Below are 14,569 nucleotides of genomic sequence, written 5' to 3'. Positions count from 1 at the left end.
GAGGATGTTTTTATGCACCTGGGGCTTCCGGTGGATGGAGATGTGATATCAGGGATCGCGCAAGGTTCCTGGACTGCTTTGTGTCGGGATAATCTAGGTCGTGTCCCGGAAAATTTTAACGGTGGTCGGATACCGTTAAATTGGTTAGATGCCAATTTTCGTGATTTGAGTGAGGACGCGTCTGAGGATGAATTTAAAATGTATGCACGGGCATGCATACTGCAGCTGATAGGAGGGTTGTTGATGCCGGACAAATCGCACAACCAAGTTCACTGCATGTGGTTGGGACACCTTGGCGACTTTTATCTGGTTGGATCACTCAGTTGGGGCTCGGCAGTTTTGGCTTTCCTGTACAGAGAAATGTGCTGAGCCACTAACTACAGGCGTAATGCTATCGGTGGATGTCTCTTGCTGCTGCAGTCTTGGGTATGGTATTGATTGCCCTTTTTATGTCCCGTTGTCAAGAACCCGTTCATATTTCCACTACTATTGAGGTAATTGTAAAACTGATTTCGTATATTAATCATTTTATACAACGTATAATAATTTTTTTTCCTCGAATAGGTGGTTTACTGATAGGAAAAATCATCAGGAGCTACCTGATGATTTAGAAAAAAATTAGGGTGTTCATCGATCAAAATGCTAGCACACGTGTATGCATTTTAATGTTTAAAAATCGATTTTAGATTATAGTTATATAATTAGATTATTCTTTTGATAAAAATTATATATATTTGTTTTAGTTAGAATGGGTGCAATATTCTACTGATGATCTGAGGGCGGTGATCCCACCTGAGTTGAGGAGAGCATCAGATGTTTGGATGGCGATGGTCCTCTTGATCTGTTATGCGACCGTCGAGTAGCACTCCACTGATCGCGTGCTCCGACAATTTGGTTGTTTTCAACCAATTCCGGAAGCACCTCGCAATATGGACGAGTTGCATAGCACAGATAGACGCGGCAAGACAGATACAGATTGGTTGGTGAGGCATCATGAGTGGGTCGTGTTGTGAGAGGATCGACATCGGAGTCTTCCCCGTAGAGAGCCCATTTTACTTGACCTCTTGATGGTTGCTGACGGTTATTATGAGTGGTTCAACAATAACAGGAAACTGTTTCTGCTTCCCGAGGATGTACGAGGGCAGACCTTTCCGCGACATCGATAGAGACGTTCACCGACACAGCACCATCGTCCCCCGACTCTTGGACGGAGAGTAGGTGCTTCTGGTTCATCCTCAACTGCACCAGCAGGACCTTCACAGCAGCCACCGTAGCCATGTATGATTCCATCATCGCCTTTCCATTACCAGATGCCGTCGCCATCGCCTTCACTTGGTTTTATGACCCCGCCGCCACCACCTTCACAGATGACCCCTCCTGGAGGCTATTATGGGTTTATGTTTGTAGATCTGACTTGGGGTTCATATACTAGATATTTGGTGGGTTTAACCTCATCACCCATGCCGCAACACAGACACCTCATGTACAGTTTTCACACTCAGTGATGTCTGGGTTTTATGAGTTTTCCCAGTTTTCGCAGGCCGGTGGGATAGTCAGTCATACACCTCCAAGTAGGGGTGTGCAAAAAAACCCGATCCGACCGATCCAATCCGCTGATCCGTTGATCCGATCTGAAAATTCGGATATCCGATCCATTTTTCAATTTTTGGATAGTTCGGATCGGGTATCCGATTTTTTTTTTTGGATTTTAGGATCAGATACGGATCGATCAAAATCCAATTTCGGATTATATCAAAATCCGAAAAAATTTGGGCTATATTATTAGCCCAGAGCTGTTTGGACTATATTATTAGCCTGGAAAATCATGTTTTGAAGAGAGGGCTTTAGCTGATTCAGGTATAACAATGGTTTCGAGTGCTTTTCCACAATTCATCCCCAGAAGCAGCTGACTTCCTGAAAATAAATCATATATTCAACACAATATTCCAAAGATTGTTACTTTCATCTACAATAAGATGACTAGATTTTGATTTTTAATAAGGTCAGTAGACAAAATGTTTTCAAATTCTAAGGACCAATTCAAAGATCATTTGGGTGGCAAAACCATAGTAACAAAATAGTCAAACTAGACAATTCTAATTGTGATTTCCTGATGCTCAACATATATTTGATCCAATCAAACCCACAATTCATCGTCTTTCATAATTAAATCTACTTTTCAATAACAATATTATGAAGAAAAAAAACCAAACTAGGTCAAGAAAGTCAAGAAAACTAAATTAAAACCCATAAACGAAGAAAAGAAAAGATTGAGAAAGAAAGAAACATGGTAGAGTTGAGGGTTGAGATTTTCGCTCAAGAGGTGTTGAAGTGAATTATACCCACAAATGGATCCTCTTTGCTTCTCTTCTGCGCTTCCATTATCTTCACTTTTCTCCATCTCTAATTGATTCCTCAAACACAAATAAGAGGAATAAGGTTCAACCATTAAGTATTATTATATCAGCTAGGTTCACTCAGTGATTAAAGTTCTTGGTTTACTACGAATCATGAATTCTTGGTCGTTTGATCAAATGGAATCTGACGATCATAAAACTATTTTTTTGCAAAAAAAAAAATCAGATTCGGATCTGGATATTTGGATATCCGATATGAAATTTCGGATATCCGAATTTTCGGATATCCGAATTTTCGGATATCCGATTTTTCGGATCGGATACGGATCATTACTTTAGGTATCCGAAATTTTCGGATATCTGAAAATTCGGATCAGATAATATCCGATATCCGATAATGCACACCCCTACCTCCAGGGTCCTTATTCTATGGAGGTGCTTCATCGTCATCAGCTCCTCATCAACCTAATATACCTACTCAGGACGACGACGACGACGACGATGACGACGACGATGACGATGGTGATAATGATGACAGCGAGGAGTCACAACCAGTGATACAAAGAAATCTTTCTCGAGACCGACAGCCTCCGCCCTGCGGAACACATTCGCGTCACAGGCATCGATAGATTTTTTTTATTATATTTGTATTTAGTTTATTGGACTTTTTAATTGAAAATTTTTATTATTTCTCATTTAATACTTACTTTATTTTGTTAAATTTGTTGGACTTTTTTTAATGTATTTCAGTTAATTTTGTTTATTATCATTTAATATCAGTTATTTTAATTTGGTTATCATTTACCATTTAATACTTATTGTAAGTTTGTTGTATTTAAAATTATTTTGAAATACCAAATTGTTATCAGTTTGATAAAATTTAATGATTGTGTTCGATAACTTTCTTAAGTTTGTCACTTATTATCTACTTATTATCTCTTTTATTATAATCACATATAACGCAAACGTCCAATCTCGTATTACTTTATCATTTTTTTAATCTTCATAAGCGATTATCGAATGCCATTAACTTGAAGTAAATGCAAATTAAAGTACAAGAATTATTATTTGATAAACAAATACATCATTTTCTCATCAATTGTTACTTGATGGCAACAAAAGTGGACATGTTTTTCTAGTGTGTCCTGGGTTTCTACAATGCTCACATCTTCTGTCTTGTCTAGATCTTTCTCGAATATCCATATCGCAATGAATTCGATTGGATTTTTGACGACCACGCTACCTCAATAAACTCGGATTTGGTACAATCGGAAGCCAATATTGAACCTTATCAGAGTCTTTGTCATTACCTATGGGGGAAACTCAAATTCTTATACCTTAAAAACTTCAGATAGTAGGTCTACGGGATCCACAAAATGGTTATAGTTTTGACGTGTATGCGAGCAAGCTGCTATCGCATGAGAGCATGGATACTTCAGAGCTTGAAAAAACCCGCAGTCCCACGTTCTGTCCCTTAGATTTACTCTTAACGACACAGCTTCAATCCCTTGAAGAGGTCATGACAACTCTGTGACACATAACATTTCATGCCTTCTAGAGAAGCTTGTTACAAATATTCCATTTGATGTAGAATTTTTTTTGTGGATCTACAACTAATTTAGGGTGATAGACGTGACCGCCTTACATCCAGGTTTGAGCTTGTCCCCCGAGCTTCGCAAAAAGCACCCCCAAACGAAAATATATAGTCTTTACCAAAGCCGCTACTGGTAAGGACATGCACCCTTTAAGGTTGAATTGATTGCCTCTGCCAAGTTGGTCGTCATGTGTCCATATCAATATCCACCATCATATGCGTTCGTCCACATTTTTTTTATCGATGAGGCTGATGTAATCGTATCCTTCCTTGTTCTTCGCCCGCAAATCTTGAAGCATTGATTGGGTGAATGAATAGTCCAGTCTCAGCACCATTCGCACCAGGCTCACAAAGCGGTTCTTCTGGTGGAGATGATGGTTCCTCCATGCGCTCCATATTTAGGTCGAAGAAACTACTACTTGCACGCCTTCCCCTTGATCTAGAAGGCATATCGACATTGAGATCGAAAAAGCTCGCAGTCGAATGCCTCCCCCTAGAGCTTGAAGCCATCGTGTCAAATGGAAACTGCATAGATGGTTGCGTCGATGGCATCTCCATATGGTCAAAGAAATTTGTAGATGAATGTCTTCCCCTTGAACTGGACACAGTGTTTCCATACAGATTATTCGTTGACCCACCTCGGTACATATCGTAAGGAGTTGCGGATGAATGTCTCCCCATTATGGCATTAAAATCATTACATATTACTATAGTCGGGCTGTCAACTTGATCAACTTGTTCAGCCAGCCCATAGTGGGAGCTTAATAATTGACCCCAAACAGCACGCACTTGAACAAAATGTGCATACATCTCAATATCGGCGTCTGAATAATTACTTTGAGCTTCAACCATCATTCATTTCAACATCATCATTGTTCGAAAGTTCGAACGATGTATAAGTTAATGGCAACAATGACGTTGGGAATCTGTACTGCAACGACGACATTCTTCTACTACTTCCATCATGAATCTTCCTCGAAATCTTCGTTATTATATCCTCAAGAGTTATGTTTCTCTTGAATGATATTTTAACACGCTCATTTGATACGAAAACAACGCCAGTTTCGTCTTCTCAAATTTCACCATCATAATAAACAATAGCTGAAAGTCGCGTCATTCTTTGAGTTTAAAAGTACGAAAATATTATATCTGCAAAAAAAACTAAAAAAAAACCTGATTAAATAACTAATATATGAACGAAAATATAACACAATAAAATTTTTACACATCAACGTAAATAACTTAAATAATATAATTTTATATTATTACCTACACCGCAAAACTATTTCGATGTATGCTCCCGCTTTCCAATTTTACAAACACAAAAATTAATTGAAAATAATTAGTATACTATTTTTTCAAATAATCATAATAAACAATAAGTATAATAAAAAAATTATAACAAAATTACCTTATAACGAAAAATCACACGAACTTCTAAATCAAATATGAGAAGATTGTCAGAATTATTGACTCGTTGACGAAATTGTTGTATTAATTTATAAGTTGAGAGGAGATATGTGAGCAACTTAACGGGGGAGAAGGGTATTTATAGCCGAAGGCGCTATACAAGGCGCGGTACCTGCACCACGCCTTGTATAATTATATAAAGGTATGGCGCGACCCCTGCCCCGCGCTATATATAATTCAGAATTAAAGGTAAGGCGCGACCCCTGCCTCACGATATACCTCTACGTGGCATAAGGCGCGCCCCAAGGGCCGCACTATACCCACGTGTATCCATGTCAGCATAAGGCGCGCTTCAGGGGCGCGCCTTACCTCACGTGGCGCCAAATCAACATTTAGCGCGGTGCAGGGGGCACGCTTTACTGCTAAGGGTGTTAGATCGGGAAATATAATCTGATCGGTGTTAGATCGGTAAATATACCGGTCACCAGTAATTTTTCGGGAAAAACACCATGATAAAGCACGGCCGTGATGAGTATTCTAAAACACTAAATGGACACATTTTGGTTGGCCAAGCCCCATGGTCCGACGATTCAAACAAGGTGGCTAGCCGGTGGCCTAAAACATTAAATTGGGCCTACTTATTGGGAGGAAGAAAATATGCAAACCCTAAGATGCTGATGTGCCACCATTTTTAGTTTTTACATTCACACCCGAGCTCAAAACTTGATGGCGAAAGTATGAGAGATATTAAAAAGTAATTCTAAGGGTTGTCTTGTAACATATACTTTTGGATTGCATGCAATCAGGGTCCCAGGATCGACCACTCAAAGACAATTGGAGAAAGAGATGGACCCCAATTCACGTGGATCGGCTGCTAAAATTAAAAAAAAAGGAATATTTTATCACAATGTAGGTTAAGGCAATTAAAAGGTTTGTTGGGGAAATTATTGCATCCATACCATTGTCGAATATGTGCAACTTATAACAATTGCTAATATCATGTCAAATGCCAATCCGTCTCTCGTTAGATGGGGTAATAAATTCCTCAAAACAGACAAGGTTTAGCTAAGGTGAAGTATTAATGTGAAGAAGGGGGAAAGTGATACTAGCCATTTCCACATTTATTGGCTGCCCTTCAAAGTCACTTCCCTTCTTTGAAACATATGTCCCCACTGCCCACATGTGGGATTTTATTCATTATCATACAAAAGTAGGCGCCATTATGCTCTACTGTCTTCAACTTTCTCAGATTTTAAATAATTTATTACCATTACGATTTTATTATTTATGATGAACATTATATTTTTAACGAAAGAATTTAAATTTAAGATTAGAGACAATGTTATCAAAAATATATAATTCCCAATTTGATAGTCATGTTTACTAGTGAATCACTTTAAATTTGAAGATGTTTGAACACAGTTGGTGATTAGTTGTTTATGAGTAAGGTGCATGGCGATTGGGCAAGGGGAGTGAGTGGGTCATCATCTGAGAAATTGATTGCCTTTGGCCAATTGGCCTAGTATTTTTCCTTAAACCTTACAAAGACGCCAGATGCACCCTGAAACCGACCCATCGACGCTGTTCTAAAAGTTTTACTGCCATGGAAAACAGTTGCCCAAATCTTTGCTGCAGTAAAATATGTTCTTTTGGCTGCTTTTATCATTGCACTACTACTATAGCCTATACCGCAAATCACTTTTGTGAAAAAAAGAAGGGTTGGAATGGACACTCTCTGACCTGACCACCTTTACAAATAAATTGGGGTTTCTACCTCATTCTTCATCATATCTGTTTTCCTTTTTGTTCTACATATTTTAACCACGTGAGATTATAATTACGCCCCCAATTTCCGGGCATTCAATGGATAGGGGACTTGTTAAGAGTTTAGTTGGTTCAAGGGCATCAGGGAATTTGTTTACATGGAGCGGATACTTTCCAAATGTTATTTAGGACAATAACTTACATTTGAAATATATCTTCAACTAAACTGACATGCAATCATTGCTGCTCAATGATGAAAATATTCATAAAATATTAAAATAAATAAGGTTTTAAGATCAATAAATATCAGAACTATCCAAACTATTAACTTCGGATAGAACTGACAAATGAGAAGCTAAAAACTTGCACGCAATGTTGTAAGGGCAGCCGGTTTCCATGCTTAATGCAGTGACATTCTTGCACAAGTTAAGAAACAGGGATGAAGGCAAGGGCATGATATCAACCGATATCTTGAAAAACCACCTAAGGAGATATATGTAAACATCAGCAATACCTCTAAAATATTAATTTATGTATTATCAGTCATTATTATTTTATTAGTAGTGATGAATATAATATCTTAGTGGTTAACAAAGAAATCAGGTAATTTCTTCTACGCTCTAATTTCATCTTCGCACTAAGTCAAACACCACCAACTTCTTGCTGGGATATATTTTTTCCAAGTTTTTTTTTAATTTGTGAAAATAAACTGCTAGTATAAATGAAATGAAAATGACGACACTTATGGTAGAGACAATGGCATTAGCACAAAATTTGTGGCTCTCGAGATCATATTGAGATCATGTATAACGTACTGAACTGATTTCATTCAATAATTTATTTATTTTTTTTGAAAAAGAAGGAGAGAGAAATTAAAAGAAGAAAAAGGGGAACAAATTCAAGCACTTCATGGGGGGGCCATAATGTGTCTCGTCAGTTAGACCCAAAGATGTGAATTTCATCTTTCTCTCCACTGCACTATCCCTATTCGTCCACCTTTTCCTTTTTTAAATTTTTTAATGATCATTTCTTGCTAAAAACACCCAAGAATTCCTCTGGAACCGAGATCAATCTCAATCATCATGTCAGTTGATAGAGCCACTGATTCAGCTGAAGGCTCCTCACGATCCACCGGTAACCACCACAATCAACCTCAGCCGACGCCTCCCCTGAGCCGGTACGAGTCACAGAAACGGCGCGACTGGAACACTTTCGGACAGTATTTGAAGAACCGGAGACAACCGATTGCACTATCACAGTGCAACAGCAACCATGTTCTTGATTTCCTCAGATATCTAGATCAGTTCGGGAAGACAAAGGTTCACCTACGCGGTTGCGTCTTTTTCGGACAACCTGACCCGCCCGCTCCTTGTACTTGTCCACTAAGGCAAGCCTGGGGGAGCCTTGATGCACTGATCGGACGCCTAAGAGCTGCTTATGAAGAGCATGGCGGGTCTCTGGAGACTAACCCTTTTGGAAACGGAGCAATCCGGGTTTATTTGCGTGAAGTGAGGGACTGTCAAGCGAAGGCCAGAGGGATTCCTTACAGGAAGAAAAAGAAGAAGAAGACTCAAATTCAACCCAACGTTGACCAGCCTATTCCATCTTCCAAGCAGCAGCCCTCCTCCGCCTCGCTAGCTGCCTAGGATCTTCCGATTCTTCACCTAAATGGTATTTCCTTTGACTTTGATACTTAATATAAATACAGACTCATCATTAGCTTTTCATTTAAAATTCGTTGCTCTTTTTTCACAAAAAAAATCTAGTCAAGTTCATCTAGCTAGCTGCAGATAAAGGTTAACTAAAAAGGAATAGTACATAGATTTCGGCTTATATAAAATTTCAAGAATAAGAAAACTAGATTGCTTGAATATCTGGAACTGGTTAGTTTACTAGAAGCCACTAACACTATAGTCTACCACAGAACCGAAAAGAACATGGTATTCCAAGTATGGGATCTTCTTTCCATGGTAGAAGAAAACCCTAAACCCTTTACGTCCAAAACCCTAATTCCAACACTCGGGGCTTTGCAGTCTAGCAACGGTATGCTAAGTGATTTTTACACGCGGATCATTTCTTACTATTGCGTGCCATTGATTGGAGGAGAAAGATTACCTCTACTTTTTCTTTATTTGTCCCCATAACATGCACAGAAAACAAAAATAGAAAATAAATATAGTAGAAAAATATTACCCAATTCTTTACTTTTTCCCTTGTTTTTTGGGTCATTTTCTGATTCTATTCGATTTTGTGCTCCTCATGAAATGAATGTCCATGTTGATATTATATATACTAGTGATTGCTCATAGAGCACATGGTCCAAAATTAGTATAAATGTTAGTATTTGTGTGGAGGGATGGAACCAATTTATATACGCACTAGATTTTCTCTAGTAAGTAATCTAAACGTCACCGTATCTCTTCTTTGATTGCATCTTTATAAACTAATGATATATAATAGAAAACGCATATCAAAAGATTGTGGTGGCAAGGCATTCCCATTACGTTACATATATTCTTTTCTTAATTTCATGAATTTTTATTTTGTATGATGTAAACCTGTCTTATAATCAGATTGACCTGGCGTGTAATCAAATTGTGTTTTATTAGGGAATGCGCTTTTCATCAACATATATAATTCAGTGGGGCATAACACTATAATAATTTTAACTATTAAAATCGATTAACTAATTATATATGTATGGTCATTATCCTCTTTTCTTCCCTCTGTCCTGATTGTGACATTGGTTCTATAACACATCTGGATTTCGATCTTAACATGTTTTGGGATGGGAATATTTAAATTATTAAGCAGGAAAAGGAAAAAGATAATAGTGTTGTTGATGGAGGTAAATAAGAAATTAAATGCCGTGAATGCCAACTAGATTGACCTCTGGAAGCAAATAGAGTAGAGTGCGTAAGTACATGCACATGTGCATCTACAACCAAGAGCTCTAAAAACTAAAAAGCTAGCTACTGCCATTACTGACTCTGGGTTCGACTGAATCCAATAAGGAATATCAGACAGAATAAATATTAGTACTCTTTCTGTCTTTTCTTTGCTCTGATTAGTACGGAGACTAATATGATACAACACCTTTTCTCTTAGGAAGACCAGGTTTAAGAATTTTACACCCAGGTTTTCCATCATTATTTCATTTGTAAAGCATAGTTCCATATACGTATTAATGAGCACAAAAAATTAGTACATATATAGCAAACCAGAGTCCCTAGGAATTAGAGAAGAATAAATATGATGCGAGGAACCTAAAAAATAACTGGTTGGTTCGCGAGATTTTTTTCATTGTACTCTTAGATTTTTGGATCATTTTAGCAGCTTATATGAACAAGTGCTTGTTAAGTTGGAATGTTCAGATGGCTCCTTTTTTCAGCTGAGTCAGAATGATCGTGCCGATCAATAAGGAAGTTTATACATTTATTCATATATGGTTTTGTTGATGCATGTGTGACTCTAATAAAAGTTTTATCAGGGTTTGTCGTGGAAGTTTATCAAAATTTGTCTATGAGGAGTCGGGATAACTTCTTAGTGCTTGAGGAAATATGATATTTATTTAATGCAGTCAATGTGTACAAAATTTATTCGTATATTTATCAAACTCTCGAATGTTATAATTTTGTGTTTCATTAATAATACATAAATTTAAATACTAATAACCTATCAAGTATAAGCTTTATAAAAATAAAAGAAACAGATGAAATGCATATATTTTTTCTCACAACAAAAAAAGTGATTCTATATTTTCTTTATTTTAAAACTGACATTATATTAAAAAGATAGTTAAATAAAATTAATTAAAAACATATTTAAACTTAAAATCAATTAAACATAAAAAGTAGGGATCAAATCCATATTGCCTTCAACATGTCTCTTGGTCTTCGTTGTGTTTGGCACAAGATAGTTATGTGAAAATCTATATTTTATTTACTGTGTATATGCAAAATATTATTAAATACTCCTAACACTTTGATTAAAATAAATATTTGTGAAAATTTTAGTAGTTAAAAAGTAATATTATACTCATTAAAGATCTTTGTCAATCATGATTTAGTAGATGTTAGTGTAATTTTTTTCCAGTGTGGTATTGAACTACGCTCCTCGTGGTATTTTGTGTTTGAAGTGGTTTCTTTTGTTGTTGGTTTGAGTTGGGTGTTTTAGAATATTTTATTGATTCTGGTTGATGATTGTCAAGTTTATATATGTTTAAGTGGTAGTTTTTACCTAGTTTTTTGTTGTTGTACTCTTTTCCTTCAAATAAATTCATGGAAGTTTTTACGAGACGTGCAACTTAAATTTTGAGATTCTTTGGTTAAATTCTTAATAAAATCATATTTACTGAGAAAAAATGTAATTTAATGGATTGGATTTTGTTGTTTCAATAACTAAAGATTTGTGGAGACAAATGCACGTAGTTACGTAATTTTTCATTATATTATCATTATATGATTCGAGAAGTCAGATTATCTTATGTTAGATAGATTTTTTATTTTTTAAATGAATATTATTAAAATATTATATATAATTATTGGTATTTAATAAACTATTTGATAAATTTAAATTAAGTATTTTAGGCTAACGAGTGTTGATGCAAGTGATTTAAATTCAGAAATTTGAGTTTGTAAGACCAAGTTTGAGTTCTACCACCGTCATTTTTTATGGGCAATCTATAAATTCTTTTAAAATTAATTTACTGAGTTTATAACACTATATATAGTTATAAAATATCTTTTGATTATCTATCAATTTTCATTTTCATGCCGAACAAGAATTTTTTTATATCTATATATAATGAGAGATTCACTTACATTAATGTAAGAGAAAAATATCTTTTGATTATCTATCAATAACCCCTAAAATCTTAATCATAGCTGTATATTAGCTACATACTGCAGTTAAAGTAGATTAATGAACAATATTATAGTTTCTTCAGTGATTAATTTTCTTTTAATTAGCCTTAGTTACTTAATACTTGTTAATTTGAAGAGTAGATGATTTACTTTACATAATCCGGCCTGGAAATTGCTGTGTGAAGGATCAAAATGTTTGGGGCGGAGACAATGAGAGTAACAGTGTCATCTCTTTTAATATATCTGATTCTGGAGTTGCAGAAATTATAATATGACAAGAAGCAAAGCATGGCAGGATGAAGGGAAAGGATTTAATAGGAGAAAAATGAGGAGGCAAAGGAGTATGAAGTTCAGTTTAGAGCTGATACTGCTACAGCTTTAATTCATGTAATGGTTTTTGCATGAAGTAGTACCCTAATATGTTGTTGTCATCGTACGTCTTAGTAAAGCTTAATATATGTGGGTGGAACGGTTGTTAGGTCTCAGATACTTTGTAAGTTATATACAATTATTCTACAATTACGTCTGATGAACTAGACGTATAAATTATTAATTAAGGATATAGAAACATAAACTACCTCAAGTTTCTGTGTTTCTTCTTTAAAGCAAAGCAGGATTAGATTAGAAATGGGATTACTCTTCAATATTTGCAGTTAGTTTGCTATTCTACGTACTAGTTAATATGATGAACAGATCCATTTCCTTTCCGTTCCCATCTATTCATCCAAAATAAGCTGAAAAAGCAATTGTTTTAAGATCCAACAATAGCTATAAAGCATAAAGATAATGACATGAAAATATACATTTCAATCAATCAAATAATAGAAGTAATTATAGACTAAAGCAGAAGTTTTTATGTTCAAGAATTGGCGTCACCGAGGATGGCTTGCCACGCTTGATCTTCTGCTGCTTCAACTGAGTATCCCATAAACATCCTCATCCTCTGCACTCCCAAATCTTTAGCAAATTGCGATCCTTTCCGCCGGCTTTGGTGTCGGAAGCGGGAACCGTCGGAGCAGACGGTGAACGCAACGGGAAAGAGAAATTAGAATCGTGCGGTTAACTTATCCCAGTTTGGCGTGGATTTTTAAAAACACTTTTAGGTAAAAAAATGATTTCGATGGTAAAATCAATTACAAACTGGTAAAAAATAAAAAGAAATTATGGTAGAAACGGTGGTTTCAAACCAATCGTAAAAACTAGAATTTCTTAGAATTTTTCTTTTCAGTTTTAACTTTACGTTTGGAAGTGAATTATAATTTTACCTGTTTACATGGATCCAACCAATTATATATTTACATTTAATAATTAAATACTAACGTCCTTAAAGTTAATGTATTAATTAATAATTTGTTTTAATTACTAATATTTTTTATAATATTATTTTTATAAAAACAAATATTTAAATTATTATTTCATAATAATTTTATGTCCACATGTTAAAAATTATTGATAATATATTTTTTCTTAATAAAATAGTTCATATATAAAGATATTATTAATGAGTTGTCTTAGAATATTTTTTTATTTTTATTATAGTTTAAGTTGATATATATATATATATATATAAGTGTAAATATAATATAAGTGTTGAATTTTTAATTTATAACATAATGTCTATAATAAATATTTTATCTTTTCAAACTCACCTTTTAATAACAATCTTAAAAATTTTAATTTTAAACTATACTTTTATTCAATACTTTTAAAAATTTATTTCTGTAACACTTTTGTTCAACGCTTTTAAAAGTCATATTGGACCTTAAACTGCCTCTTTGAATTCCCCCTTATGACCGACAAATTTGGGAAGAAATTTCCCAATACATATTGTTTTTTTCTTTTTCTCTTAGTCATAGTCACAAGAACTCCACTTTTGATTTGAAGTCTTCAACCAATACTTAGTTGGTTTCTAATAATTAAAGTCGAATTTAGACATTCAATAAATTTGAATCGTTAGCCCCATTCATTTAAGATAAACATGCCATATTTCTATTGGAAAAATTATTCTCTTACCCTTCAACTTTATTAATTTAATCATGAAACTTTTGTTATATTTGTTTATTGAAATTGATTCCACACTAATAAAGACAAAATAGAACTTTATAAATATTGCGCCGATAACGGGTAACGGTGGTGGTTATGCAATTAACAAATTATTCATTTCTTCCTCTCCAATAATTAGTGCTTTTCTTATATCTTGATATGGATTGATATTATCGTAGCAAATTGAAAGTTTCTAACTTTTCTCGTAGCGTTATCTCAAAACATCGTCATCTGCAAGGAAAAATGTGTGTCAGCTGAAGACATTTTGGAATTAAAACAAGCCCAAAAGCAGGTTTACATTTTGGGTCTTAAAGGATGGGCTCTATAGTTGCGTGCCTGCTACTACTGGTATTGGGTCAAACATGAATCGAGTCTTGGGGAGCACAACAAAGAGAGCTATGCTCAAAAAGAGGAAAGAGCGCAGCATTCTCCAACATTTCTCTCCCTTCACTTTTCTTCATCCTTACTCCTTCCATGAGCACTTGCCATCATTTGAGAACACCCCAAAATGTCAAACAACCCACCCCTCTCTCCCT

The 14,569-nt window shown here is 35.3% G+C and overlaps 1 protein-coding gene across 1 annotated transcript; it reads left to right on the top strand.

The window, feature by feature from the left end:
• Window positions 1-8,049: 8,049 nt before the first annotated feature.
• Window positions 8,050-12,573, top strand: LOC120175666 (protein LIGHT-DEPENDENT SHORT HYPOCOTYLS 10-like). Its single transcript, XM_039182269.1, has 2 exons — window positions 8,050-8,796; window positions 12,252-12,573. The coding sequence occupies exon 1, from the start codon at window positions 8,208-8,210 to the stop codon at window positions 8,769-8,771; it is 564 nt and encodes a 187-aa protein (XP_039038200.1). The 5' UTR covers window positions 8,050-8,207; the 3' UTR covers window positions 8,772-8,796; window positions 12,252-12,573.
• The last annotated feature ends 1,996 nt before the right edge of the window (window positions 12,574-14,569 follow it).

Source organism: Hibiscus syriacus, unplaced genomic scaffold (genome assembly GCF_006381635.1).
Source record: "Hibiscus syriacus cultivar Baekdansim isolate YM2019G1 unplaced genomic scaffold, ASM638163v2 tig00112206_pilon, whole genome shotgun sequence".
Taxonomy (NCBI): Eukaryota; Viridiplantae; Streptophyta; class Magnoliopsida; order Malvales; family Malvaceae; genus Hibiscus; species Hibiscus syriacus.
Note: the sequence above shows the minus strand (reverse complement) of the source record. Positions and strands in the feature narration are given on the sequence as shown.

Bases quoted from the DNA above. Each gene is read 5' to 3' on its own strand.
- LOC120175666 (XM_039182269.1), top strand. From the start codon at position 8,208: ATGTCAGTTGATAGAGCCACTGATTCAGCTGAAGGCTCCTCACGATCC.